The sequence below is a fragment of the Poecilia mexicana genome, unplaced genomic scaffold (genome assembly GCF_051168715.1).
Source record: "Poecilia mexicana isolate PSO_F unplaced genomic scaffold, ASM5116871v1 scaffold_14, whole genome shotgun sequence".
In the NCBI taxonomy this organism is placed as follows: domain Eukaryota; kingdom Metazoa; phylum Chordata; class Actinopteri; order Cyprinodontiformes; family Poeciliidae; genus Poecilia; species Poecilia mexicana.
The window spans coordinates 3,088,347-3,114,569 of NW_028263383.1; the positions used below are offsets into that span (position 1 = coordinate 3,088,347).

Genomic DNA, 26,223 nt, shown 5'->3' on the forward strand with positions numbered 1-26,223 from the left:
AGCCATGTGAACCAGCATTAAAAAAAAAAACCCCTCTTCACAAATTAAAAAAAAAAAAAAAAAAATCCCAACCACATGTGTTGATTAAACCGTTTTATTATTCCTAATATTAGATGTAGATACACAAGTCAACAAACAGTATTTTTGATTTGTAATGAAAATGCTCCACAGCACACTGACATCGTGTGGAAGAGTCTGGCATTACAGACACGTACCTGAAAAGAAAATGGGACAGCAGTTGTAATTTTTGCAATAAGTTGCATTAGTAACAGTAGTAGTAATAGTAACAACAGTAGCAATAATGGTCATAAGAGCAATTAATACAAGTAGTGGTATTAACAACTCTGAATTACAGAGGAAGGAACAGACATTTGTCAAAGGTACTGAGAAATGAGAGAAGAAAAGGTTTATCAAATGCTGCAAGACAGACCACTGGATGAAAAAAATACAAGCTCCCATTGGACAGCAAATATTCAGCATTCTTCTGAAAGAGGAAGCTCAAACTGTCAGCAGTCTATATTCAACCACATCCAATACTTAACATGTAAAAGCTGTTTTTCTTCATCGATACCAGTACTCTTCGATCCAAAAACCTGCTTGACATCAATAATGCATACTTTTTATGTTCTGGTCAAAGCTCACCAGTAGCACAAAGTTATATATGTTTTAGAAAGGATGCAATATGCAACATCAAATCATAGCCAGTTGAGGACATTCCCACAAGACTGGAGTACCAAAGTCGTATTAATATGAGTATGTGTGATACAGAGCCTGTGTACAGTACGTCAAGTATGAGTCAAGCTTCACTTGACCAATTTGGCCAAATTTAGTTGAGTTCATTCACATTCAAACGAGCCAGTATGAAAATACACTGTGCGACCTCTGAGCTGGAGCTCGGCAGCATCAATCGGATGCGGTATTAAATGTTGGGAGAACGGGTAGCGCTGGGAGTCTCACCAGCTTGTCCACCGGGGAAGAACGACGCCTCTCTTCCAATTTGTGCCAATTGCGTTGGCTCACGTAATGCATGTTATGTTGTTCTTTATTGTGGCTTAATTTCAGGCAACCTAAACTGAAACTGGAAGCTCTGTGTCATGCCTGGAAAATTCAGTCCTACAGATAGAAACAGGTGTGCTTTATATCGTTGGGGCTGCCTGCTCTTAAGTAATCTGCATTCAAAAGGAGTTCAGGGAATTCCTTTATCCAAACAGTCCTTGTTTGGACAAGGAAAAGAAAACCATTTGGCTTAAAAGGTGAAAGTTGCCTCTTTGCCATTTTGTACCCCCACTTTGTACCTACACGTTGCCATTTCATTTCATTCCATGTCATACCAATTATCTTTATTAATGATTGGGACAAATAACCATGAAGTCTACTCTTCACAAAATGACCAGCATCCCTTTCGAGATGATTTGTGTGACCAGCCTGCAGTGCAGATTGACTAGGCATGGGGCGGTTAGCAGTCTCAAGATGCATCAAAGTGAAGAGAGAAAAAAAAAAAAATCTAACACCTTCCTCTTGTTTACAAAAGACAAAAAGGATTTTTGAAAATAACCCTACCTGCGAAACACAGAGTCGTGTGAAAATGGACCTTTTTAAAACTACAGCTGAGCAGCATGTCTGTTAAGCAGCCTACTGCAGGCTAGCTACCAGAGCAGGTAACCAGACTAATTAACTAGCTAATGGCTCGTATTGCTCTATAAAAACCAAGAACAGTAAAAAACTATAATATTCTCCACGGTAAGCACTTGAAAACTAACAATAAGACAATATTTCATATGCTCGTTTTAAATGTTGGTTGAAATTATGTGATACCTTAGTATTTTTAACTCGGATTAAAAATACCAGCCCATGCCTAGGTGTGACATCCATATAGGTAAATACTTTTACAAGTCATGCCACTCAAATTTGTCGGGGTACATATACTGTTAAAAACAAAACAAAACAAAAAAAAAAAAACAACACACACAAATTGCAGCTAACGTCTTAAACTGTTTACTTTACTGTACGATCAGGTGCGGCTATGAACAATTGTGTAAATTTGTACTAATGTCTACATCCTGTAAAGGTCCTTTTCGTAAACAATATTTGAGGAAACTATCACCTAGTATTTGCTTACATTTGCTATGCTAGAGTGAGTTTTTCCCTTTTATCTCCCAATTACATCTAATTGTTGCATCTAGTCCTGATTAAGAGCTGATGTTTCCAGAATAAATTAACATATAAAGTAGATGGTAATGCTCAGATACGTACAATAATCAGCCCACATTGTCATGCCATATATTCAAATAAAAAATAAAAATAAAAAAAAAGAAGCAAAACAGTTCATTAAACTAACTGCAGGACCGTTTTCCTCAGTAACTTGGCTGCTTGTAAGCAGAGCTCCTCATGGTCGCCATCATTGCATCTAGACTAATAATCCACTGACATACATTAGGTCATTGCCACAGGGCACATGGTTAACATTCACTTATTTGTACTAAGAAAACTTTAAGACCGTTTCGAATGAAGGGTGTGTGTTTGTAAAAAGGGAGCAGAATAAATGTAGTGTGTTCAAGTAAAGGTCAGGCTCATGTCTGGTTGTAGGAGAGCACCGAAAAGCGTCTTCATCAATGCCCCTCCTGTCTCACTTCCACTCCCCTCGCTTGGAATGAAATCTGTCCTTCAGTCCTGCTCTCATCACTGCAGTCTGCCGCCACAAAATGTGCTTCAGCTTCTCATCTGCAAACTGTCCCCAAAGCTTTCATTTCAGCCAAAACAACGGAAAATAGGAGACTAAAACAAAGAGGAGGAAAATAATGTCTAGAGGAATGTTACTGGTTGCAGCTACTGTAAAGCGAAAGGAAAAGTAACATTTTCAGAAAATTACTCCAGTGATAGTTTGCTTGTGTCTGGTTTTCGAAAAGCAACATCCATCTGACCGTATTTAATCAGGAACAAATAAACATGCAAAATCCACAGCACCACAACTCACACACGCTCACACTAGAAAACTAATCTCTGCTTTATGAAGGAAAAGAAAACGTCAAAAATCAAGCAGAAAATATCACTCAAAAGAAATAATCAAATGCAGGCAAAATCGGAGATAAACAAGAAAAAAGAATTATCAGACCACTAATTAAATATATGTATATATGATTTTCCCAGTGGTACCTGTGATCATTTAACGCACACGGCTAAAACTCGAGCTTTATTTTTGTTGCAAAACACCTCATAAATGTTCTGTCCTAAAGAGAAAAAAAAATACAAGGGCAAGACCAACATTCGCCACTAGTTGAACCAAATTTGTTTCTCTCCACAACATAAATCAAGTCATTAGCTAATTAGTTTTCTTCTCAAACCATACATTGCAAAAGATAAATATTAATAATAATATTAATCAAGTTACTAACATCAACATAAAAACAAACGGATGTTATCGCCCCCAAACAAAAGAGAGAGCTTGTGAGGAGTGGGGGAAAAAACAAAAAACAAAACACGATCCGCAGTTTTCCTGGAGACTCCGTCCGCTGGGAGTCACTGTGAGACGATTCCTGCAGACGACGAGCCGCTTCAGTCGTCTGACCTGTTCAATCCAGCTGATGTTACCGACTAACAAGCTTGTCTGACGCTAGTCTGGGGGATAAATGTGAATAGTAAGTATGGATTGGGAGAAAATAAAGTAAATAAGAGATTAAAACGCTGAGGGGGACAAACAGAAAAGGAAGTCAAAAAAGGATCGAAGAGTCCCAAGTGACAGATCTGTTGGCAATTCCTCGGGTCCTGCATGGGGAGCAGTGCGTCTGTCTGACCTGTGTGTACCTTTCCGTCCGCCTGCCTCAGTCTGTGAAATTTTTTCAATTTTGGATGTTTCCATTTACAAATGTCCTATTTCTTCTTGCCAAAGAAGCTGAATCTCTTCTCACGATCCTTCTCTTTTCCCTCTTTGTTGCGCATGGTTACGCCTTCTCCTGAGCTGGGCGAGATGGGGGGCATCGTCATGGCGCGGCTGAGTCGGGGCGCCCCCGGTGAGTCCCCTGCTCCCGATGGGATGGAGCCAGCGATGGACTGAATCCAGGAACTCATTTCCGCCTTAAAAAAAATAAAACAAAACAAAAAACAACAACAAAGGGTTTATTATACCTCATCATTCATTTTACTGCAGATGCAGCTTTAAAACAACAAGTCTGTACATCTCACCTCATCCTTGGCTTGGAACAGATACTCTTTCCCATCTCCTAGCCTGCAGACACATGAAACAGGAAAAATGACTCTTGCACTCATTTATTGATACCAACAGGTGGAGCAAAGTTAAATATTTGCTTTAAATTATTTTACCCTCACCTGAGCTTGAATACGTGTTTCCTCTTTTTATAATCGTGGGCTACTTCACACACAGAGCCGTCCAGCACAATGGGAACCTCTCCATGGTATGGGATGCCATTACTGGCACTCTTGCTGTCTTTATAAAAACCCAGACTCCCTTTTCTAAGAACGCAGTACACGTTCTGCCACGATCTGTTGGAGCAAATTAGTCTGATTAGTATGAATGATCCAGTTGTTGACATAACAAAATAGCTTAAAAGAACGTAATAGATATATTTCACAGCCTTATTTGAGGGATTTATAATGAAGAGAACGATATTGCAATTGCCCCGGCAACAGGAGTGAAAACCAGCTTTTGACACCAAAGTTGACCAAATCTTAGAAATAAAAACTAGATAGACTTTAAGAGTAGCACACACCTGGCTCAGAAACTGTCTTAAAAGGTTTACAAGTGTGGTGTCCCAAAAATTCGAAAGTTTTGATACAAATAAATTTCATTCTGGAATAAATTAAGATCTGCTTATGTACTCGGTATTAAAGTGACTGAAAAAACTTGGATGGTTTGATTCAAACAGCTGATCAATCATTTAAATAAAACTACACATAAAATATTTGATTCCTAAATACGCAACACACAAAAATATAGAAAATGAAGGAGCAAATTGACACTATTTTTAAGGGGTTGTACTTCAAGTTGCACATATAAGTTAACAACACCTAAGTTTTATGCTAAAGTGGCCTGTTCCTCCAGCCTGTAGTCTCTCCTTCTACAGCTCTCTTGTGTAATCGTAGTAAATCCAGAATGAAAAGAAAAGCAGATGGCTCTTCAGGGTGCGTTTAGAATCTGAATTAGATTTCCAAGATGGACTGCTGCAGGCCAATGTTTGTCCTGACCCGAGTAACGTTCCAACTTTTAATGCTTTGCAGAGAAGCTGCATGAATAAATTAATGTGCCGTTTGATCGGGTCAAGAAATTTGTAATTAAGAGTTTTGACTGTTGAGCCGCATCGTAAAACTAAGTATAAATGAAGCTCCTATGGGAACATGTGTCTGTGTATTTTATGATAGTTCAGTCTGCCTGAAGTGAATATTAGTGTTTAAAAGTTTTTAAGTATGGATAAATTATGTCTAAAACAACAGTAAATGATGTTGCACTATTTTTACAATATTCCTCCAAACTGACTCTAAAAGTTGGTCAAAAGCTGATAAATTTTTATATTTGTAATATTTTTATATTTGTTCATTACACAGATTCATTTTCACAATAGTTTTACTAATATTTGTTTATATTTTATGTGATTCAATACTCTATGATATTGATCATAACCAGATGGCTTCCCAAACTCTGAAAATAATTACATTTAAAATGAGGGGGGGAGTTGTTAATTTCTATTAGAGTGATTATTACATTGCAAGTGTTGATGTAATGCTTTATCTCATTATTTGGTCAATTTGTTAAATAGAGGCTTTGCAAATTACAGACTGACAGAAGTAGTTAATTTGTTCTCTGTTCTGTCAGTTTGTAAAAAAAAACAAAACATGAAGAGTACACCTTTAATTACTTTCCATTTACTTTATTATTTGTAATAGCCTATCACAAAAATTGTCTTTCAAAAAAGTGTTTAAAAAAGTGTAAGAACTTTGAATAAGATCCACAGCCATCAGAATGTGTGTGGTCCAAGCTCCATCAAATGAAATATAAAGTGCTCTTCAGTCTGTAAGCAGGTCACCACTCTCTTTTCACCAAATTCCTACCTGGTAGCTGCCTTTTTGTTGTGGGACTCCATCTCCTGTTTTCGGTAGAGGAAGCCCTCCATGGTTTCTGGCTCGGAGTCGGCACCGCCTCTGCTTGGTAGCGTGGCAGACGGCTCGAGGCGAGAGGACGCCAGGCCGCTGTCTCTACCGGGTCCATTAACCGAGTCGGACTCTGAGCCCTGTGGTTAAAACCAGACCAAAGTGGTAAGGCAGGAGATATCAGAAAAAGACCAAGGGAGCAGCAAAGCAGCCGTTCACAGCCAAACACAAAAAGCCATAATGATGCTTGCTTTAACACACTGCATGATAAACTGAGGTACTGAACACCGGGGTCCACTGGATTCATATCATCACACGTTACACAAGAGGTTACTACTACATTATAACTGTGAGACAAACGTAGCTACTCACAAAGGAAACATACAAGAAGCACTGAACAGCATAAGCTAAACATCCTTTAGCTTATTTTGTGGGGAAAAAATTTATACCAATTCAAATTATAACCTACTTAGTTAAAACCTCAGTAAGTTTAATTCCACTTTTCCTTACAATCTTTAAAAAACAAAGGACAAAAATGTAGAGCTGCACTGAGAAATCTGCCAATTTCAGATTCATCAGACCTGCTGGTTAAACAAAATGAACAAAACAAAAAAACAAATAAAATATGTTTTTAAATGCACCATATTTATTAAAGCCAGACAGAACTTGCAACACTGTGTGTTACTGCATAAAGACGACTCAAAGAGATCTAGGAAGCTACTTGAAAGGAAACACGTTTTAAAGAGACGGTATGTTGTGTCTGCAGCTCATTCAGGCTGTGAGAAAATGAGGAAGTGTGAGATATCAGGAAGGCTGAATGGAGATGCTTTGTTTTATCCTTTTGAGTATCTATATCCTATCCACATTGAGACTGCCATTTTAGTAACAAGAGCCACTGAAGCCAGAATAAAACTTCAACAATTTAACTTCCATTTGCCTTAAAATTATGTTGAAAGCTTGTTTTTCAACGACTGCTCTCTTGCACAGTAGTGCCTCTCGTTTGACATATCGATAGATGACAGGAGAATATTTTAAAATTTAGTTGTAACTTGCTTTATTAGAGTTCTGAAAATAAGTAGGAAAATTTTTATGTTTCCAACTAAAAACGAAAATAAATCTCTGCTAAGTAATCTTTGAAGTTTGCTACGTTTTTACTGAATGAAATATACAAAATCAACAGAAAATATGACTTAATTTAAAAATATCCAACTTTTAGCAGTATTGAAACCAAGGCACTTATTCATCTCTTTTCCATTATTAAAACTATTCACTACTCAAAGCTTTAACTGCTTTAAGCAACATATACACTCAGAAGTAAACATACAGACACTACCACAAGCCACATAGAAAAATACGACTGAACAGCTGTGATAACCACCACATTTACTCTGCCCCACATTTAGAGACTCCCGTCCTGGTCGATACAAGCACATACACAGCAGCCGCAAACCGCAACATCAGATCCATGACAACAACCCGTTCATGAATGTGCATCATGCTTTTTTTTTTTTTGCAGCAATGGGACTCATTAATGAAGCTATGTGGTTCATTAATAAATAAAGCAGTGGATGCAAAGAAGCAATGGCTTCTTAAAAGAAGAAGTACTGCTGCTGACCAGGAGCTGAGCGGAGGCTGTCAAGAAGGTGAGGGGGTGTTTGGAGGGGGGGGGGGAGCTACAACAAAGCTGACCATGGCTCATTACTCACACGCTCCTGCTGTTTGGGCTTACACACACGTTTAGGCTCTGATTTCTTTCCCGCTGACAACGGCAGCGATAATGACTGCTGGCAAGAATGCAATGAGAAATTGTTAAGAGTCCGTCGCTGGCAGACACTTGAATGTTAGTTCAGGGCTTGAACTTTTTTAGTTTAACAAAGATACCAACACATCACGGTCAACAGCCATGATCAAAATTAAAACACATCCAGGTCACTTTGTGATGCTTTTGGTTAGACAATGAGAACAGACTGGACTACATGTATATAAAACTGCACCGTTTTCTCCCCAGGCCTCCCTCCTCCTCCGCTGTAAAAGATAAAACTGTAATTTTTTAATTTTTTTTTTACATTTTTTCTGGGCATGTTGCTCCAGTAAAGACAAAATATTAATTCTATAACCTAACCACTTCTAAATGCAGTGAATGAAAAGCTTTTTCACATTTTGGAGCATTACAACCATATAGTGCAATGTAATTTCCTGGGATCTTTAGTAATAGACTGAGCGGTGCATAATTGTAAAGTGGAAGGAAAATACAACACAGATTTCAGGTAAAAATCTCAAAGGTGTGGCAAGCAATTGTCCTCAGCAGGAAAATCACATTTTCATGCAATTACAGTTGCAAACCGTTTAGGTTATGCCTCTAGCTTTCCACATCTAGACTTGAATTTTGCTGCGTTCTTTGAAAAGCAGCTTAGTCTCAGTTTGGATGGAGAGATTCTGAACACTGATTTCAGGCTTGTTACAGATTCTCAAATGGAAAAGGGTCAGGATTTGCACTAGGTTGTATCTAAACCAGTCTATTGTAGCTCTGGTGTGTTTATGTTTTTAAGGTGCAAAAAGATTTGACAGCATGTTACCAGTGCCGCCACCATATTTCATTGTCACCTAAAATCCCAGTAAAATACATTGAAACTTAAGATTCTATGTTAAATTAAGATTCAACACTTTCTGTTATATGCCATATAAAGATGTGACACCGTTCACAGTGGTATGACAACCAAGGACAAACAATGAGAAATACTTTTCATGTGAAGTGATTTTGAATCCATGGAGTTGGAATAAAATTGGACTTGGTTGAATTTTGCATATTAACAGTAATTTTAAATGATTTATTCAAAATTGAAAACACATCCCAGTAACCCACTCGAATCATAAATGAATACAACATGAAATGAGGCCAACAGCATGGGAAAAACACGACAACGTTGGACAAGGCAAACCTGTCTCACCTGAGACGTGTCATTATCGCTATGCACTCCATTCACTGCCACCGACTGATTAAGTGTCGTCTGGTCCAGACTTGTTCTGTGTTTAAAAGACAGATGAATGTCATGTGAACAGAAAAACAGGTTTGGTTTTGCTGCCTGCTCTTTCAAACATCTCCTACCTGGCTGCTGAATCATGTGGCTGACTATCTGGCTCAGACGGCACCACCTCTTCTACAGGCGGAGGAGTAGGAGGTCGCCGTGCTCTCTCCTCTTCTTCTCGCCTCCTCTGCATCTCATGCTCCTCCAGCTGGAGAAAAAGACGACTCAAACTTTAATTGGCTGTCATAAAGGAGGTTAGAAACATCCTGAATCTGCCAGGCCACTTCCCAGAACTGCTAAACATTTTAATAAGAAAATCTTTCAGAAAGTCCAGGCCGAGTCGGCACCCAGAGTTCAGAGGGAAGGAGATCATTGTACTTACTGTGGTAAGTTTTTCGAGCTGCACAAAACGTTCCTCCCACGCTGCAGCGAGTTTCTCGAAGGCTTCGTGGCGCTTAATGAGGCTCTCAACCTCGTCGACGTTGGCACCAAGCTCCGCTGCTCGGACAAGAGGTTCTTGCCCTGCCAGCCACGACTCTGCCACGTTGGCGTCTCGTCCAAACTGCAGCACCTCCAGCACTAAAGCAAATACAAACACCAAGTTAACAAATACTAATAAATCATGAAATGTGTTAAGAGTCACAATATAAGCTATTAGAGCTTGCTTCACAATCTTGGTAAGAAGACATTCAAACCAGTAGCAGGACTGTGGTAACTCATTTAAGTAAGAAGGAAATGATAGTGTTGGAGAAAAACAAAAATGACGTCAATTAAAAATGGACTGATCCCACATGAGTTAGTCGAATACATGGAAGTATGCTTACTTTTCCAAAAGGGATCTTAATAAAATAGCTGCCGTTGCAGCATTATGTCATTTAACAACAATAAATTTCATAACTTCCAATTAAATCTATGATTACACCGTACAACCATTTTTCCCAATAAATATGAAATGATGCTCTGTGTTCTTTCCTTCCAATAGCCCTCCAGCCTAAACCTTCCTATTTGCATATCTTCCTTTTTAAACCTGCACCTACATGCTTGCCTGTTGCCACATCACAGTTAGATGATTTAATTAATAAGCCAAAACAATAACCTTTTGTTTCAGGACAAGATCCTCTTTGAATTTGAATTTATATCTATCTAGGTTATTTAATAATGTAGTACTCCAAATTTCCTTTGAAATGAAATGAAATTCCTATGCCTACCAATTTGTAAATGGTCCATCTTCTCCTGCCACTTGCTGTTGATCTCGTCTCTTTTTTCCTGGAGCTGAGCCATTTTCTCTCGGATCTGTAGATTAAAGGAGCATTGAGTAAACAGGGTATTGAGCTGTATGGTATGAAGACACTAAAAGCAGGTTATTGTGTTCCCTCTGAAATAGTTTTCCTTGAATCGTAGCCAAATACCTCGTCGGATGCGTAATGGTTCTTGTTGATGAGGTCATTCCCCATCTTGGTGGAGGCAGTGAAGCTGTCTGCTCTGGTCTCAATCTCCGATTTGATGCCCTTATGATTGACGATGACTAACTCAGCAGATGATACATCCCTTAAATAAAGCAAACAAGAGAGTTAGTGTTATTATCAGAGTTGGATAGAACCAACTTACATTTATTGATGTAATAAAAATACTTTTAGGAGTATTTTTTACAACGCTGTACTTTTTACTTTTACTTGAGTAATTTTATTATGATATATCGCTACTCTTTAGTCGAGTAAAATGTCTGGATACTTTATACACTAAATTACTAATAGAGAACAAGCTTGTTTTAACCAAAAATTCACTATACCGAAAGAAATTGTTTTGGAAATTTTTTTCTTTTGCCTAATTTTGTTATTTTGCAACCATATTATTTATTTTCCTTTTGGTCTTTAAAATGCCAAAATTTCCACATAATGTCCATCTGAAATATGACTGACCTCTGACCTGGGTCTTTCTAAGTGAAGACTCAAGACATACATCAATGCCTTGAAATATTCGATCTCAGTAACTCAGTACCTGAGTACCTGAGTAGGCTTTTTTACCAAATACTTGTTTACTCTTACTTGAGAATAATTTTTGGATACTCTACCCACTTCTGGTTTTTATACAACCCATTCCAGTTACTGGTAAATACTCCATTTACCTCGGACTTTCATGCGCGTCGATCTGCACGTTGATGCCGTCCATCCAGAGCATGAGGTCTCGCACCATGTTTAGGAAGCGGAACTTCTCCACTGTGTCCAGCAGGAGGAGCCTGCGGGCTTTGCCGGCCTCCAGAAGCCCCTGCCAGGCAGTCGTCACGGCTGTTTCGCTCTTTTGAATGTCATCTGCTTTTTCACCGGCGTAAGCCTTCTGAAGACGTGCTGCATCATCCTGCACCTGGTTCACCTTGGAGTTAAAAGAGGAAGAGAAGGCCTTCTGTGTTCTGATCTGAAGCCGCTTTCGAAATCTAACAACATCTTTTCACTCACTTGTCCGCTGAGAGCCTGGATGTCATTTTCAAAAGTGTTGTGCTGTCTGTGGAGATGCTGGACCGTGTTTAGATCCCGGCCAAGGTCTGAAGGCACCGCCTCCTTCTTCTCCTTGATGCGTCCGAGCACCTCCATAGCATCTTGATGGAACCTGTGCAGCTCGTAGGAGGCGGCTAACATTTGCGTGCGTGTGTCAATAAGCTCTAGCAGGTCAGCCCAGGCCTCATTTAGACCGTCCTTCCATTCTGCCACGCTGGCATTCTCAGGGTGACCGGACTCGATGAGGTCATCTGCCAACGCGTTCACGCCGTCTACGCGCTCCTGGCCGATGGTGCTGGTGTCACGAGCAAACTCACGAAACTTGTCCCTCAGCATCTGTGATAGAAAGAAAAAACAGAAATCGGGGCAACATAATTAATTCAGCTGAATTTCCCAGAGCTTTCACATCTTCAATTGGAGAAAAAAAAAAAAAAAAAAAGACTCACCGTGACATGTTCGTAGTCTTGTCCCAGTTCATGGGAGCCGGCGACCACCTCCCTCTCAGCGATCCATTGCTCCAAGTCATCTACCTCTCGCTTCAGCTGCGTCAGCCGCAGCCGTTCCTGAAGACGCCCGCGGCGCTCCTCTGCCAGGTCTTTGAGGCCGGCGTACAGCTTGTCTACCTGGGCTTGTCGCAAGGTGATTCTTTCACTGTTCAGTTGAGATTAGGAATCAGATGTATTAGTTATTAAATGACAACTACTTCGTCAGGTTGAAGAGTAAGAAGATTTGCTTCCGGACCTCTCTGGGTGCTCGCTGGTCACCATGAGACGGCTGCTGTTAGCCAGCTGGTGGATGGTCTGGGCGTAGTCCTCCAGGGCCTGTTCTAAGACCTGGTGTTTCTTGACCATTGCCAGAGCACTTTGCTCGTCCTGGGTAACAAACATGGATGATTATATTTCCTAAATACACAGGATTAACAACGATCTGTTCATCTTTGTCTCAAGTTTACCTTTGCTTTCTCCTCTGACATCATGTGCAGCTCCTGCTCCCCCATCCAGGCCTCCGCTTCGGCCGCATCAGCATAGAACTGCTGGGCGCGATTGGCCTCGATCAGACGGTCGTGACGCTTGTCCGTCTCTGCGATCAGCTGGTCCCAGAGATCCCTGAGCTCAACGAGGCGTTCCTTCAGCACCGACTGCCTGTCGCCGTCCACCTGGCTCTGAGCCTCGCCTCGACGGTGGATGTCATCGATGCGGGGCTGGTGGCCCTGGATCTCTTTCTGCAACGTCTGTTTCACAGCCAGTTCTCAGATTATTTCTACTGGAAGGACGGCAGTTTCTGAGGTTTCATGAATTACTGAGCTTCCTGCATAGTTTCCATTTCCATTCTTTTCCAGAGTGACATTTCTAGACATTTCCAGAAGTTAACATCATTCTGGACATCATTCTGTTAGATCTAAGATATTATCCTACTCAAAATATCAGGAATGCCTCTTGATTTTATATCAGAATCTGTGAACTCATTTAACAATTTAAATAAACAACAAACAGAGTTATTTAAACATTAGATTTTTATCAAACTGACAGTCTAGAAATGCAAACACTCAATACTGTTTTTTATATCCTCATATATATATATATATATATATATATATATATATATATATATATATATATATATATATATATATATATATATATTTATTATATTTTATATATATATATTTTTTAAGCCAAGTGTGTCACAACATAATTATTACATTTCTTGCTGAATGCTAAAGCAGCAAAAAACTGTACCTGGTTCTTTTTGATTAACAGCTGCACAGTTGGCAAGTCTTTTCCATGATCTGTGGAAGTTGCCAGAGGCATCCGTTCTTTTACCCAAAGCTGCAAATTAAACAGAAATAAAACCTCAGCAGGCCAAAAATAAAACTCAGAACTCATCTATTGACTCCACTGAGTTGCTGGTGCTCACAATTTCATCTTCCAAGTCTCTGTTGAACTGATGTGCTTCTTTGGAGGCCAGCAGCTGCTGTCTCCTCAGGTTTAGAGGGTCTTGGAGGCTAGAAAAACTGTCAATGACTCGCTTCTGCTGCCCGTCTACCTCAGCCAAGCCTGCATCCTCCTGGGACAGAGCAACAGCCTGACTTTGTAGGGACTGCACCTCTTTCTCTCTGACCTCCATCTGATGCTCCAACATCTACACAGGGGACAAACATTAAAAAAAACAACAAAACAGGTAAAACATCTTCATCTGCATCAGATAAAATATTATTGGCCCAACTTATTTCTGCTTTTATCAAAATAAAAAAATAAAAACATTCAGAGCTTTGCAGCGTATTTTGATTTCTACCTGGTGCTTTTTAAGGAGGATGTTGACGCTGGTCAAATCTTTTCCGTAGTCGTCACTGTGCAGCTGGGTCTCGATGTTTTTCAGCCAGTCATCCAGAGCGGAGCAGCTCTGTGTAAATATCTCCGCTCTGTGGGCTTCAAACAAGCACTGGTCCTTGGTCCGGGTCGTGCTCTCCAGCTCCTCCCACTGACGCTGCAGGTCCTCCAACGTCTGCTGAACCACCGGCTTCAGCTCAGGCTTCTCCGCCACCAGCGCTTGACCCTCCTTTTAGAGAAACAATTTACTTACAGATTACAGCTGGTAAACTGTTGCCAAGTTAAAAGGAGGAGGAAAAAAAAAACTTAAGGTTAATTTAAGAGGGTGTGTTTTCTGTGTTTACACACCTTATCAATCTTGTCCAGCCAGTCTTTGTTGGAGGCCAGCTCTGCCATGAAGGCCTGGTGTTTCTGCCATTTGCTGTGAAGATTTCTAGCTTCGTCATACGTCATGTCCTGTGCTGTTAGCATCTTCTCGTTGATCCACAAAGTCAGCTAGAGAGGAGTAACAATATGGAAAAACATTATAAAGAGACACTACCCATCACAACCCATGACAAATTCTTTATATGACTTTACAGATTAATTTGTTTAAGTGCTTAACTTCATTACCTCCTGCCCATCTTGCAGGAAGCGCTGAAGTTCACAGTTATCCTTAAGCTTTGCAAGCAGTTCATTTGCAGCCTCCTTATTTTTACAATGTCTGGGGAAAAAACAAACATAAGTCAGAACTTTTCAACTCTCAACACGTCACAGAAAAAAAAAATCTGAATTTTTCCCTTATCTTTTGCTCCAGCTCTGACCTTTCCTGGATTGAATCAACTTTTTCTTGAATTTTATCTGCATTTGCATTGGAGTCATTAATAAGGCGCCGTCCAGCCTCCACCACACCCGTTATCTTCTCTTCGCTGGCCTCTGTGGTGGTGAGGAAATCCTCGTGCTTTTTAATGGCCTCCTCTGCAGCCTGAAGATTGGTGGGCATCTCCGTGTGGGACAACACGTACTCCTACACAGGCACAAAAGCAGCATTTGCATTTAAGTTTCCCAAAAAGGCTGTATTTTTCTAAAAGCTATGAAGGAGCATAAACCTATAAATTTGGTGACCTTTAAGCTGTGCACTTTTCGATTTAACCTACATTTGATGCTTGTAATATTTAGAGCAATAATAGTAAATCCCCTCTGACCTTATATTGGGATCCATTTTGATTGGTTGAAATCTTAGAAGCATAGCTTGCCAAAATATTAAAGCAAACAAAAAGTTAACGTATAGCTAAAAATATAGTTCTTTCCAAGTCATAGCTCTGATCTTTTCACAATGGATACAATTAAATGTATTTTAATGGAATTTTATGTGATATATCAACCCAAAGTAGCACATGGCTACATAATAAAACAAAAAGGGTAAAAGGCTTGTTTTTAACAAACACCTGGAAAACATGTTGTCCATTTATATTTGGCCTCCTTTACTCTGAGACCCTAAATCAAACTCATTCCAACCAAATGCAAAGGTTTTTTGGCAAAAGAAAGCAAAGAGAGGTCTGCTTACAGTTTGTGCTGCATTTCTTTTGTAGCCAAAGAAGCAGCAAGACTAAATATTTTAGTTCTGTTATGCTAGTCATTTGTAGCAGGAGTACTGAAACTGATTAAGGAACAGCAGACTGTTGCAAAGAAAGCTAATGAGGTTAATTCAATAAGGTTCCATTCATATTCTGTTGTTCTAACCTGGCTGTTGAGAAAAGCTTCAGCTTGCTTGGCATCTCTAAGGAAAGTCTGGAAATCGAAGGCCTGGGCCAGAAGACTGTGGCGGTTCTCCCACATGCGTCGCAGCTCATGCCAGCCAGTGTCCAGCGCCTGAAGCCTCTGAGCCAAGAACATGTGCTGGGCGTCCGTCTGACCTTGGGTCACTTCCTCGCCGACCGCTCGCATCTTCTCATAATCCTCCTTGTAGTTGTCAACTTCGTTCTTGATGCTCTCGTGCTGGGCCAGCAAACTCTCGGCCTCAGGCAGGGAAGTGGGGATGTCTTCTGAGGCGACTGCGGTCTGAGTGCGGGACAGCCAGGACTGGAAGTCATCCAGGTCCCTGAGGAAACCCTGAAGCTTGCTGGCTTCTCCCAGTGACTCCTCCCGTCGCTTCATGGTGGCATTCAACTCCTTCCACACCTCCTGAATCTCAGCCAGGCGACCTTGGATTTCTCCAGCTTGATCTGGATGTTCACTGGCGAGTTTTTCTGCCTCCTTTGTCAAATCATCCAACTTACCCTAAAAAATATGGAGAACAAAAAAACGATTATTTTGTCCAGGTGTTGTTATATTTCCATTTCTGCCCAGCATGCATCTCTTCCATACCTGAATAGCCTCGAGGTCCCTCTCCATGCCAGTTAGCTTGCGTTGAAGCGCCATCACTCCAGCCAGGTCGTTGCCCAAGCTCTGCGTGGATTCAATCACTTTGGTTTTTTCCTTCATCCACGTCTGGCTCTCGTTACACTCCAGGTGGTAGTTCTGGATGTTAAGAGCAGATTCCAGGGCTTGTTTCTTTTGGCCAGCCAGCTTCTCAAACTCTTTCCATCTAGAGTCAAAATCCAACACATGGTACGTTAAAGTACAAACAGAACGGCGCTCATAGGGGTGAGATTAAAGGCATGTTGTTCAATATTAAACCTGTCGTTTAGCTGGTCTCTTGTCTGGTGGATTTGGTCTTTGCTGCAGTTGTCTGAGCTCAGCAGCTGCTCAGCCACTTGATTCACATCAGTGACCCGAATACCCAGGTTATTCATCTCAGGCTCCAGAGTGTCAAACCTGCAGTAGAGTATAATTGTTTCATGTCACTCGCTATGAAAGATTTGCATCATTATAGTACATACACAGTGCAGGTTTATGTTTACTCTGGATATTCATTTGTGCAAACTGTTGGTAAAAACCCAGAGAGAGACATGATATCAATGCTAGAAAGAAACTTAATGTAGACAGCATTGATTTTTGAAATTAAGATCATTTAGCTTTTCCATGTTGAATACTTCATTTTTGCATATTTTTCTTTAGATGTATATAAAAACAAATGCTCAATTTATTATTTTATTTAAATTTGTTTTGAGATTCAAGCTACAAACAAGAAGCAAATTGGGATCAAGTTTTGCCACAATGGCTCTTTAGCAATGTGAAGAAAGTACTGAATTTGAAGAAAGTAAGCGGAAACATCACAGTGGAAACAATTAGATGATGCACTTAGGATGGGTAATGATTATCCCAGTTTTAGCTAACCCTAAATCACTTATGTTGTAAAATAACTTGAAAATTTGGTTTACAAGATATTTTACAACTTTGTCTTCAGGAAAAACTGAAATTGTATCCATTTGTAAATAGAAAAAAGTACCGGATTCAGCAACAATCTTGTTACATAATCATCTCTGCTTCCATTGCTCCCAAACTGACCTCTGCTGCACAACCTCCAGGTCTTCCAGCTTGGTAGGGATCTCCATGCCGTCCAGCCACTGCTCCTTCTCTTCCACCCACAGCTGGCAGGCGTCTGCTTCGCTAAACATGCGATAAAGCGCCAGGGCGCCTTCCAGAGCCTGTCGCCGAGCTGCTGACAGGGACTCCAGCTCTTCGTAGCGCTGCTCAATAGCAGGAAGACGTCCCTCCACCTAGAGACCGCAATTAGCCATCATTCACCACACAGAGCATGAGATCTGAGAGGGATAAAGAAAACTAAAGCAAACGTACTTCAGGGAAATGAATGTAGGCCTCTGGCAGTGCTTGGGCCTGCTCATGGAGCGAATCAATAAGGGGGCGGTGGCTTTGGATCTCCTCTTCAATTTCTCTCTGCTTGCGAGCTAAAGTTTGGGTGGAAAACTCGTCGTGGCCAACCTCTTGACTGGACACCTGTCTAAGCGTCTCCATAATCCAGGCTTCCATGTCGTTGGCATCAGTTTGAAACTGGTGCAGAGCCACAGATTCCTTCAGACTCTGCTCTCTGAGCTTAGTTGTCTAATAAAATTAGAGTACAAAAAACATAAATGTATACAGAATTGAAGACTGTTTAGATGTGACAAGTAAAGCTGCAAACCACAACCGACCTCCTCCAGATGAGCCCACTGTCCACGGACGTCTTGGATCCTTTCCGTGATTTCCGGGGCTCCAAAGTGACCCTCTTCAACCAAAGCTTCTCCAGCAGCGATGCTGTTGCTAAGGGGGCCGTAGCGAGCGGCCATCTCGTCCCTGAAGGCCTCATGCTTACTCAGTAGGTGAAGGGCAGACGAAAGGTCACGGCCACTGTCCCCACTGGCCAGAATCTGCTCCTGCTCCCTGATCCAGGCTGCCTCCTCACCAAGATCCCACATGAACTGCCACAGTCGACGTGAATCCTCCAGACGCTCTCGACGCGTCGCCGCAAGCTGGCCAAGCTCCTCATAAGCTTGACCCAGCAGGTCGACCTTCTCACTAACAAGTCCAGGCTCACAAGGTTTGTAAGCTTTCAAGAAGGAAAGAAAATGAGAAAAATGTGTTTAGATACTGATGAAAAGAGAAGCATCTGTACAGAAAATGATGAAGGCCGCGTTAGAAGGCCTACCTTGGTCGTAGGAGGTGAAACGTTTGGCGGCTCCTTGCACAGCTTTTATCCTCTCTGCCTGACCTGAAATGTCAGCCTCTACCAAATTGTGTTTTTGTAGCAGATCTAACACATCGTGCAAATGTTTGCCACTATCCTGGGACTGCAGGCGACCCTGAAAAAAACAGAAGACAAAAAACAAACAGAAAAGAGAAACATTTAGAGTGGGGCGTTCAGTCAAAATCTGTTAAACATAATGAAGAAAGGTTTTCTCGAAAAGGTTTAACATATATAACAATGAAGAGGAAAGTCATTTTAAAAAGGATTCAGTTTTATTATTTGTTATTTTATTTGGTGATTATTATGTTTAACAGCAAAACTCATTTAACTTTTTCATGCACAATATGGGTCAAAAGCAACCTGTCTGAGTTTTTAAGTTTTATACTTCTCCAATAAGTATTCCTGGTATTCCAAGAATATCCAATTGTTTTTGGTAATCATACGTCTTTTATATATTTTTTTATTATAGGCCAGTGATGCTAAATACATGCAAGTGAAGTAATAGGGAAACACTTAGACTTATCTCTTGTCCATCAACTAATCAGTGGAATCAGAGACGGCAAAGAAATGAAACTATTTCTTTTGCACAATGATTTTCTAATGTTTACTTGTGTAGATTTAATTATTTTTCACTTTATCAACAGGAAAAACAGTAGAACATAAAATTCAATTCAACACAATAAAATGCAGCAAATTGTGATAGAATTTAGAGTCAATCTTTGATGCAAATAGCTGTTCTATTTTTAAGTTACTTCGTTTAAAAATCACACTTTGGTGAAATTATATAAGCTCAAAAACAAGATTACTACATATTTGTAATGTTATCTGGCCAAGTAGCTGTATTTTCAAATATAGCACAAGAAAACACTGAGCCAGCAGGAAATAACACAGGAAATTAATGTTTGAGCCACATTATGCATTGAAATGGACATGCATGTGTTGTTGATCAAAAGCTGAGATTAATTAAAAAGAGAAAAGAAGTAAACTGTGCTATTGATATAATACAATTTTAAAAAGTGTGCAGGTCATTTTTTCCCCCTTTCAGCATGCCATACTTTTGTAGTTTTAATTTAAGTCTGAATCATCCGGTGGATGAGTTGACTGCAGTAATTAGTGTCCATCAGCAGGAGCTTGCTTAAGGTTTTAAGATTAATTTGTTACATCAGGCTCATCATAACTGAGGCAGTATTGTCAGAGTCCAGGGAGAACAATAACCAAATTGTGTAGTGCAAGGGTTTTTAGTAAAATCATATACAAGTAAATGAATGTGGAAAATTGAGCATTTTTATTTAAAAAAAAATCTTGGTAAGATTTTATTTGAAGGGGTGTGCATAAGACTGACGTGACACCGTCATAAACATGACATAACACCTGTCATGAACATAAAGAAGTCTTTATGAATGTTTATGACAGTTGTCATGAAGCGTCATTCGGTAAATAATGACACTTAATGCAAAGTTGCTCTAAAAATTGCATTAAAAGTCCATTAAAAGTGGTAACTTTGCATGATTTTGTTAATTATGATAATTGAATGCAAAGTTGGCATTTTTAATGGACTTTCAATGCAACTGTTCATGACAGATGTTATGTCAGTCTTATGCACACCCCTTCAAATAAAGTGTTACCAAAATCTCTTAATAAAATCTTTGACTACTAAAAAACATAAAACACCACTGGTACAAAATACAGGTACGAAAATGAACATCTGTGTATGAAATGGGGGATATGGATTTGTGAAGGCATGAATTAGCAAAGATACGGATTGACCAAGAGAGATTTAAAAGTCAAAATCAAACAATTGTAATTCTGGTGAACACGAAGAGAAGGAAAATGTGGTGTGCTGCAAAGAAAAAAAAAAACATATATACCCTCTATAATGATACAGAGCTCTAATTAAAGTGAAACTAATGAAGCCAAGCCAATAAAAGCCTGGCTATTTTATAAAGAACAGTTTTAACTACATGAACACTAGAAATGAACAAACTAGAACACTAGAAAAGAACAAACATGAGGAAATACCGGCATCTCAAGACTGGCAGACCACAAATGAATTAAGTTCACAGCTTGCTAAGACAGCTTGTCAAAATGTAATTCCTTTAGTGCTCCACATGACTGTAGTCTGCCTCAGTTAACCTCAGTTAAGCCAACAATGGTAGGCAACACCAGTCAGCCGTTAGCAGGCATGATAACAGCTAATTACTGCAATTAGGAGCAACACTAAAGCTGCTGGGAAAAACTATGAACAACATCTATCTTACTTCAGAGGATTAGCTCAGCCCTTTTAGTTAATTGGACACCAAAAGCAACAATAGGAAGAAGCACAGACACTCAGCACTTATTTAAACGAAGCCATTCAAAATGTCCGTTTTACCTTTTCGTCGGCCATCCAGTCCATAATGTAACGCATCTCCTGAAACAATCTCTGAAGGTCTCGATGGGAGTTCAGACGCTCCCTGCGGGCAGCCAGAAGTTCCTTGAGGTATTCCCAAAGTCGAAGGACGTTATCCCGTCGTGCCAGTATGCGACGCACATCATGATATTTCTCTGCTTCCAGTTCTTTGGCAACAGCCTCCACGGCAGCAACCCGCTCCCAGTAAGCACCGATGTCTGTCTCAATTGCTTCGTGTTTACGGGTGGCAGCTTCTACTGCTCCCAAATCAGTTCCAAAATTATCCTTGCAACAAAAAAAAAAAGGAAGACTGTATGAGAATCCAGCTAATCTTATAGTTTTAAACAAATAATATAAGTTTTTCATCAGGTTTAAAGAAAAGGTCAATTTTTCTACCTGAGACACTAATCTCTGGTTCTCACTCAGCCACGTCTCCCTCATTGCTGCTTTTCTGTCAAAGCGAGCCGCCAGCATCTCCAGTTTTTCTTGGCGAATCAACTCGTTTCTTAGTGCAAGCTCACGCTCATGTTCAGCCTTTTCCAGTCGTTCCCAAGCCTGCCAAACAGATGGATGCACAAGATGCCCGAATCATGAAGCAGACATGACACAGAAGTTTTACAAAGAATACAATTTTTTAAGAATTAGAGGAAAATATTTCCATTTTATTATTTGATACATGTTTATATAATTTTCAGGTACTCAAATGTGTAAAGTGCCAGCCACATTTATTGGCTCTGGGAAAGATGCATTAAAAACCTAGGATAAAAGCATGTTTATTGCAGCATGGGTACAGTTAAGGTATCTCTAGCAATTCATTTAAAATGAAACATCACTGATTGCTGCGGCTCGCAGCGTTGGCTGGTCCAGCCGGTGTGGGCTGTTTGATAGAAAACAATAGGGGTGTTTTTCATCACCCGCATCTGATGTTGTCAATGTGCGTTGCTTTCACATGCTGTCCTGCTGGTAAATTGATTTGGTTAAGAGATTTCTCTATTTTTTTAGTTGGAGATTACACAACAAATTTCAGGCGTTTTACATATTGCTGTTGCTGTTGAATATATCTGGTACTGTATTTAAAACAAGCCCTACCTTATTTATATCAGAGATGAGTTTGCCTTCTTTTGGCATGTAAACTTTCTGATTATTTGCTCTCATTTTGCTCTGGATGGTAAAGAGAAGGACCTCCAGGTTCCCCTTTTCTGTAAATCTGTGGAGACAAAACATAGCTTGGATTTAGTTAAAAAAAATATATGTATATATATTTCACAATTTATGAGCTTCCATCAGGCGAACTAATACTCACTTAGGGGGTTTCTCCACAGTCCGGTAGGAGTTGAAGGCCTGAAGCTGGTTCTGAACAGCACTCAGAGAGTTAGCCAGCTGCCGATCATTAAGCGTCAGTATGGTCTGCTCAATCCATTGCAGCAGCTCTGATGCCAGGGTCTCGTACTTCTCTATCAGTTGGTCGGCCTCAATGGCGTAGTCGAGTACCTGCAGCCAAAACAATTAGTGATTACACACAAATGGGACGGACATATTTATACATCCGTCATGCTATGCATAATGTATCCAAGCATGTCTCTGATTTTTTGAAGTGGAAATCTGAAGAACATCTATGTGCTGTCAGCATCTCCTCTTGAGTAGATAATTATCTGTACACTCCTTCAGTGCTTGGTAATCAAGAACCACAAGGGAGTCAATAGGTCAGAGACAAGCAAAAGCAAAGAGGATTTCTTCCATCCAAAAATGATTCAAACCCCAAAACCTTCCATAGTTATTTAATCAAACTATTTACACTTAAAAAGTTCTTGGTTTTAAATTACAAAGTCACTTAGCCAAACGTCTCAAATCAGACACACAGACACACACACACACACGCACACGCACACGCACACACACACACACACACAGCTAACCTTTCCGATTCGTTTTCCCTCCACTGCCAGAGCTTTCATCTTAGAGAAATAATGATAATAGGTAGCCACATATGTGATGATTGACTTCTCATCTGGCTGATCAACATTGACATCTGGAAGAGAGGAAAAACAGAAAGTTAAAGCACTGTGCTCCAAATATCACTTGATCAAAAAACAAGAAGAAGTATTCAGCTCTATCCATCTTTGGATTCTGTTATTTAAAGTCCTTTTGATCCTTTAAACAGCCTTTTGTGATGGCATTAAAGTTGACAATAATTAGTGTCCAAGAAAATCCAGTTGACTTTATTAAACGTGCAACTTAAATGAAGTTATTTTAGAGAAAAGCTGAATGCCTCAGTGAAGCCAGCAGCCACCTACCCTCTGGGTCCAATAGTTTAGTGAGGCCCATTTCCTTCTCAGCCACATTAAAAGCATTCTGGAGATTGTAGTGAGCATTGGACCTTTTCAGGTTGTCGAACTCAATCAAGTCAGGCCTGCACACAATGGGAAACAGACTTTTTAATAGGAACAGGAAACAGATAAGAAGAAATGACAAAACATTCACATCCTGAATGCTCATCAGGTATATAAAAAATCTATTTTGCTAAAGTCATATGTAAAAATGCTTTTCATGTATGTGATACTCTTTACTTTCTTATTTTAGGAGTATTTGGATTTTAGAGCAGCATAAATATGTCAGATGTAAGTTTATCACAAAAGAACGTCCACTAAATGCAGTTATAAAATGATGTAATGGAAATTTTTTAAAACTAATATTAACATGAATTACACAGAGAGCATTGATAGCTGTGTCACGATTCAGTTAAACAGTAAATGCAGTGAAATAATTGAACACCTAAGTAAATAAGAAACGCCTTCATTGTATGCATTGATTAATTCATCAATAGTCTCTGTTCTGAGTCACAAGTTAAGGATTAATCTTTGGTCTTTTTTCTTTATACTCTAGAAATCCTTTAACCAGCAGGGTGCACAACTGAGTAGCCAAGGATGGTTCTAAAAAAAATAAAAATAAAAAAAAAAAATAGGTGGGTTATGACTGTGATCTGGGTCATCTTACTCCCTATTTTATTCTATCTTCCAAGTCCTACTGCAGAAAGGAAGAATACTGAAATAGAAAAGGTGGTAAGAAACTCCTTTGACTGCTGCACTTCCCTGAACACCAAAGTACAAAAATATTGAACGTCTATTGTATTTGCAGGAGGATAATCTGAAATAACACCCAGTAAAAAAAAGAAAAAAAAAAAAGAAAAAAGAATAGACCGATCAGATTCTTCAGCAAAACAAGCCAAACAGGGATCACAGGTCAGTGAGTCACTGACCTGTGTTTGTGCACGATGGCATTGAACGCCAGGCCATCTCTCCAGCTGGTAGTGAAGTTGTGGATGTTGACATTAGGATATCTGCAGGGGTCAGATTAAAAAGCATTAATCATTAGCTCAGCACGGCAGAATACCATACTGACATTTCAAGTAAAAAAAATAAAATAAAAATAAAGCCAACAGTAAAAGTATTCAGCACACAAGTCAATTTTAATTACTTAACAAAAAGTAAATGTATTCCAGTAATTAAATTCAAAGTGAAACTTATGGAGATTCATTAAAAACAATAGAATAGAAATATCCTTTTTTTTAATCCCTTACTGGGGAAATTCAGGTATAGTACTAGAAAAGTGACAGGCAAATGGAGGGATGGAGATATACTGGTACATATAGATGGCACTAAAAAGAAACTAAAAGACTGTAAAACAGTATTGTTGTATAGTGTGAGCACATTAAGCACACTCAGGCTCTAAGAAATGTGTAACTTAGAAAGGTCATTTAAAATATACAAACTGTGCTCTATAGCATTGCAAAAATAAGAAAATAAACTAATAGTAGGGTTGGAAACATATCGGTATTGCTGGGAGCAGTGATGGTTAGAGTTACTGGGAGGGAGGAGCTATGATGATGCTTTTTGTGCAGTTAGGACGCAGCTGTATGTTGCCAAAGGAGCTTGCCAGATGTGCAACAGCTGCATCTATGAGGAGAGAGACATTATCCAAAGGTGATGAGTTTTTGCCAGATTTTTTCTGTCTACACCACCTTGGACATAGCTGGCCTTCCAATGAGTCACGGTTTTATGACAACTTATTTCAAGTGTTCAGTTCTTTTAATTTTTACAATTATAATCTAGTTTCAATGAAAACCCTTAAAAATGAATCACAAGCCACATGTGATGGCAATACGGTAATCAATCTACGGCTCTGCCAAGGTGCTAAGGAAGGAAAACAAACCCAGCAGATCACATGGCTTCCCAAATCATCATCAACTGTCCAGACTTCACAGAGGACCTCAAACATTTGTTCAGTGGAGTAGGAGCAGTGAACAAAAGTCCAGGCCTTTACCTCAGGTAAGGCACTTCTAATGTCTCTTCTCTGGAGTAATTTAACACAAGGAATGCGACGGTCAGAACCAAGTATAAATCAGTGTGTGGTGGCTCCAGGCTCTGATTTCAGCCACAGTTCAAACATCATCAATCTTCCCCAAACTGCAGAATGGGTTTTGTTTCACAGTTCTCTCAAAGCAGCAGTTATTCCTGCTCCAACTTTTACTCCTACCCTTTTTCCCTCCACTTTACTTTCCATTTGGATCCTTGGATACGGCACTCTGAAACGCTAACTTCTCTGGCTATGACCTTTTTTCGGCTTCCCTGTTTGAGGAAGATGTCAATGACTGCTGGATAACTGTCGAGTCAGCAGACTCGCACATGATTGTGTAGGTCATAGCACAGTCATTACATGAAATTGTTGTGTTCATAATCTCATTGTTAGTCTTGCATAACACTCAATGCGAGAGAAACGCATAGATAAGCCGAAAGCCATAATCGACAAATTTAACTTTGTCTATACAGAAATTAACAGTGTTTCACTTTATTAGATGAATTACTGAAATAATTTAGTCTTTGAATTATAATCTAATTTACTGAGGTGTGTGTGTGTGTGTGTATATGTATATAAACACTTCCAGACATATGCCGTCAGCTTCTTACCCTGCTGTTTTCATTTGGCACCAAAGCAGAAGGGCATCTTTGGCTGACTTTTTCTCTTTGTTGTCTTCCGTTTCCACACTGATGTCTTGGATCTGTCATTTAATCAAGATAGCAAGGTGTTTATAAATTACAATTTCTAGGTTCAGCAGCATATTTTATAGTAATTACATCGGTATGCAATAACACCTTTTGGAGAGTGAGAAAACAGAAAGTCATAACGAGGAGCTCATAACTAAAACATAATTATTAGAAAACCACAGTGAAGAGTCATCTAACAATCAAGTTTTATGAGCTTCAAAGAGGAAGTGCAAGTTTGC

At 39.8% G+C, this 26,223-nt stretch overlaps 1 protein-coding gene across 3 annotated transcripts in view; it reads right to left on the minus strand.

The window, feature by feature from the left end:
* Positions 1–80: 80 nt before the first annotated feature.
* sptbn2 (spectrin, beta, non-erythrocytic 2) overlaps positions 81–26,223 on the minus strand; it is a 55,152-nt gene continuing 29,009 nt past the window's right edge. For 2 of the 3 annotated variants that reach the window (XM_014985077.2, XM_014985078.2), the window contains 35 exons: positions 25,907–25,998; positions 24,199–24,279; positions 23,237–23,352; positions 22,859–22,971; positions 22,246–22,433; positions 22,032–22,149; positions 21,339–21,497; positions 20,925–21,227; positions 18,515–18,668; positions 18,021–18,415; positions 17,668–17,931; positions 17,377–17,588; positions 16,606–16,743; positions 16,294–16,513; positions 15,670–16,206; positions 14,751–14,953; positions 14,560–14,650; positions 14,296–14,442; positions 13,913–14,176; positions 13,535–13,759; positions 13,357–13,446; positions 12,570–12,848; positions 12,359–12,489; positions 12,064–12,268; positions 11,579–11,953; positions 11,251–11,495; positions 10,535–10,673; positions 10,334–10,418; positions 9,508–9,704; positions 9,206–9,333; positions 9,048–9,123; positions 6,061–6,239; positions 4,324–4,497; positions 4,180–4,222; positions 81–4,071 (listed from right to left, as the gene is read on the minus strand). In XM_014985077.2, coding sequence (XP_014840563.2) covers positions 3,868–4,071; positions 4,180–4,222; positions 4,324–4,497; positions 6,061–6,239; positions 9,048–9,123; positions 9,206–9,333; positions 9,508–9,704; positions 10,334–10,418; positions 10,535–10,673; positions 11,251–11,495; positions 11,579–11,953; positions 12,064–12,268; positions 12,359–12,489; positions 12,570–12,848; positions 13,357–13,446; positions 13,535–13,759; positions 13,913–14,176; positions 14,296–14,442; positions 14,560–14,650; positions 14,751–14,953; positions 15,670–16,206; positions 16,294–16,513; positions 16,606–16,743; positions 17,377–17,588; positions 17,668–17,931; positions 18,021–18,415; positions 18,515–18,668; positions 20,925–21,227; positions 21,339–21,497; positions 22,032–22,149; positions 22,246–22,433; positions 22,859–22,971; positions 23,237–23,352; positions 24,199–24,279; positions 25,907–25,998 — 6,570 coding nt within the window. In that variant the 3' untranslated portion in view covers positions 81–3,867. Of the gene's footprint in view, positions 4,072–4,179; positions 4,223–4,323; positions 4,498–6,060; positions 6,240–7,805; positions 7,884–9,047; positions 9,124–9,205; positions 9,334–9,507; positions 9,705–10,333; positions 10,419–10,534; positions 10,674–11,250; positions 11,496–11,578; positions 11,954–12,063; positions 12,269–12,358; positions 12,490–12,569; positions 12,849–13,356; positions 13,447–13,534; positions 13,760–13,912; positions 14,177–14,295; positions 14,443–14,559; positions 14,651–14,750; positions 14,954–15,669; positions 16,207–16,293; positions 16,514–16,605; positions 16,744–17,376; positions 17,589–17,667; positions 17,932–18,020; positions 18,416–18,514; positions 18,669–20,924; positions 21,228–21,338; positions 21,498–22,031; positions 22,150–22,245; positions 22,434–22,858; positions 22,972–23,236; positions 23,353–24,198; positions 24,280–25,906; positions 25,999–26,223 lie in introns of all 3 variants that reach the window. The other variant, XM_014985074.2, reaches the window with a different exon arrangement.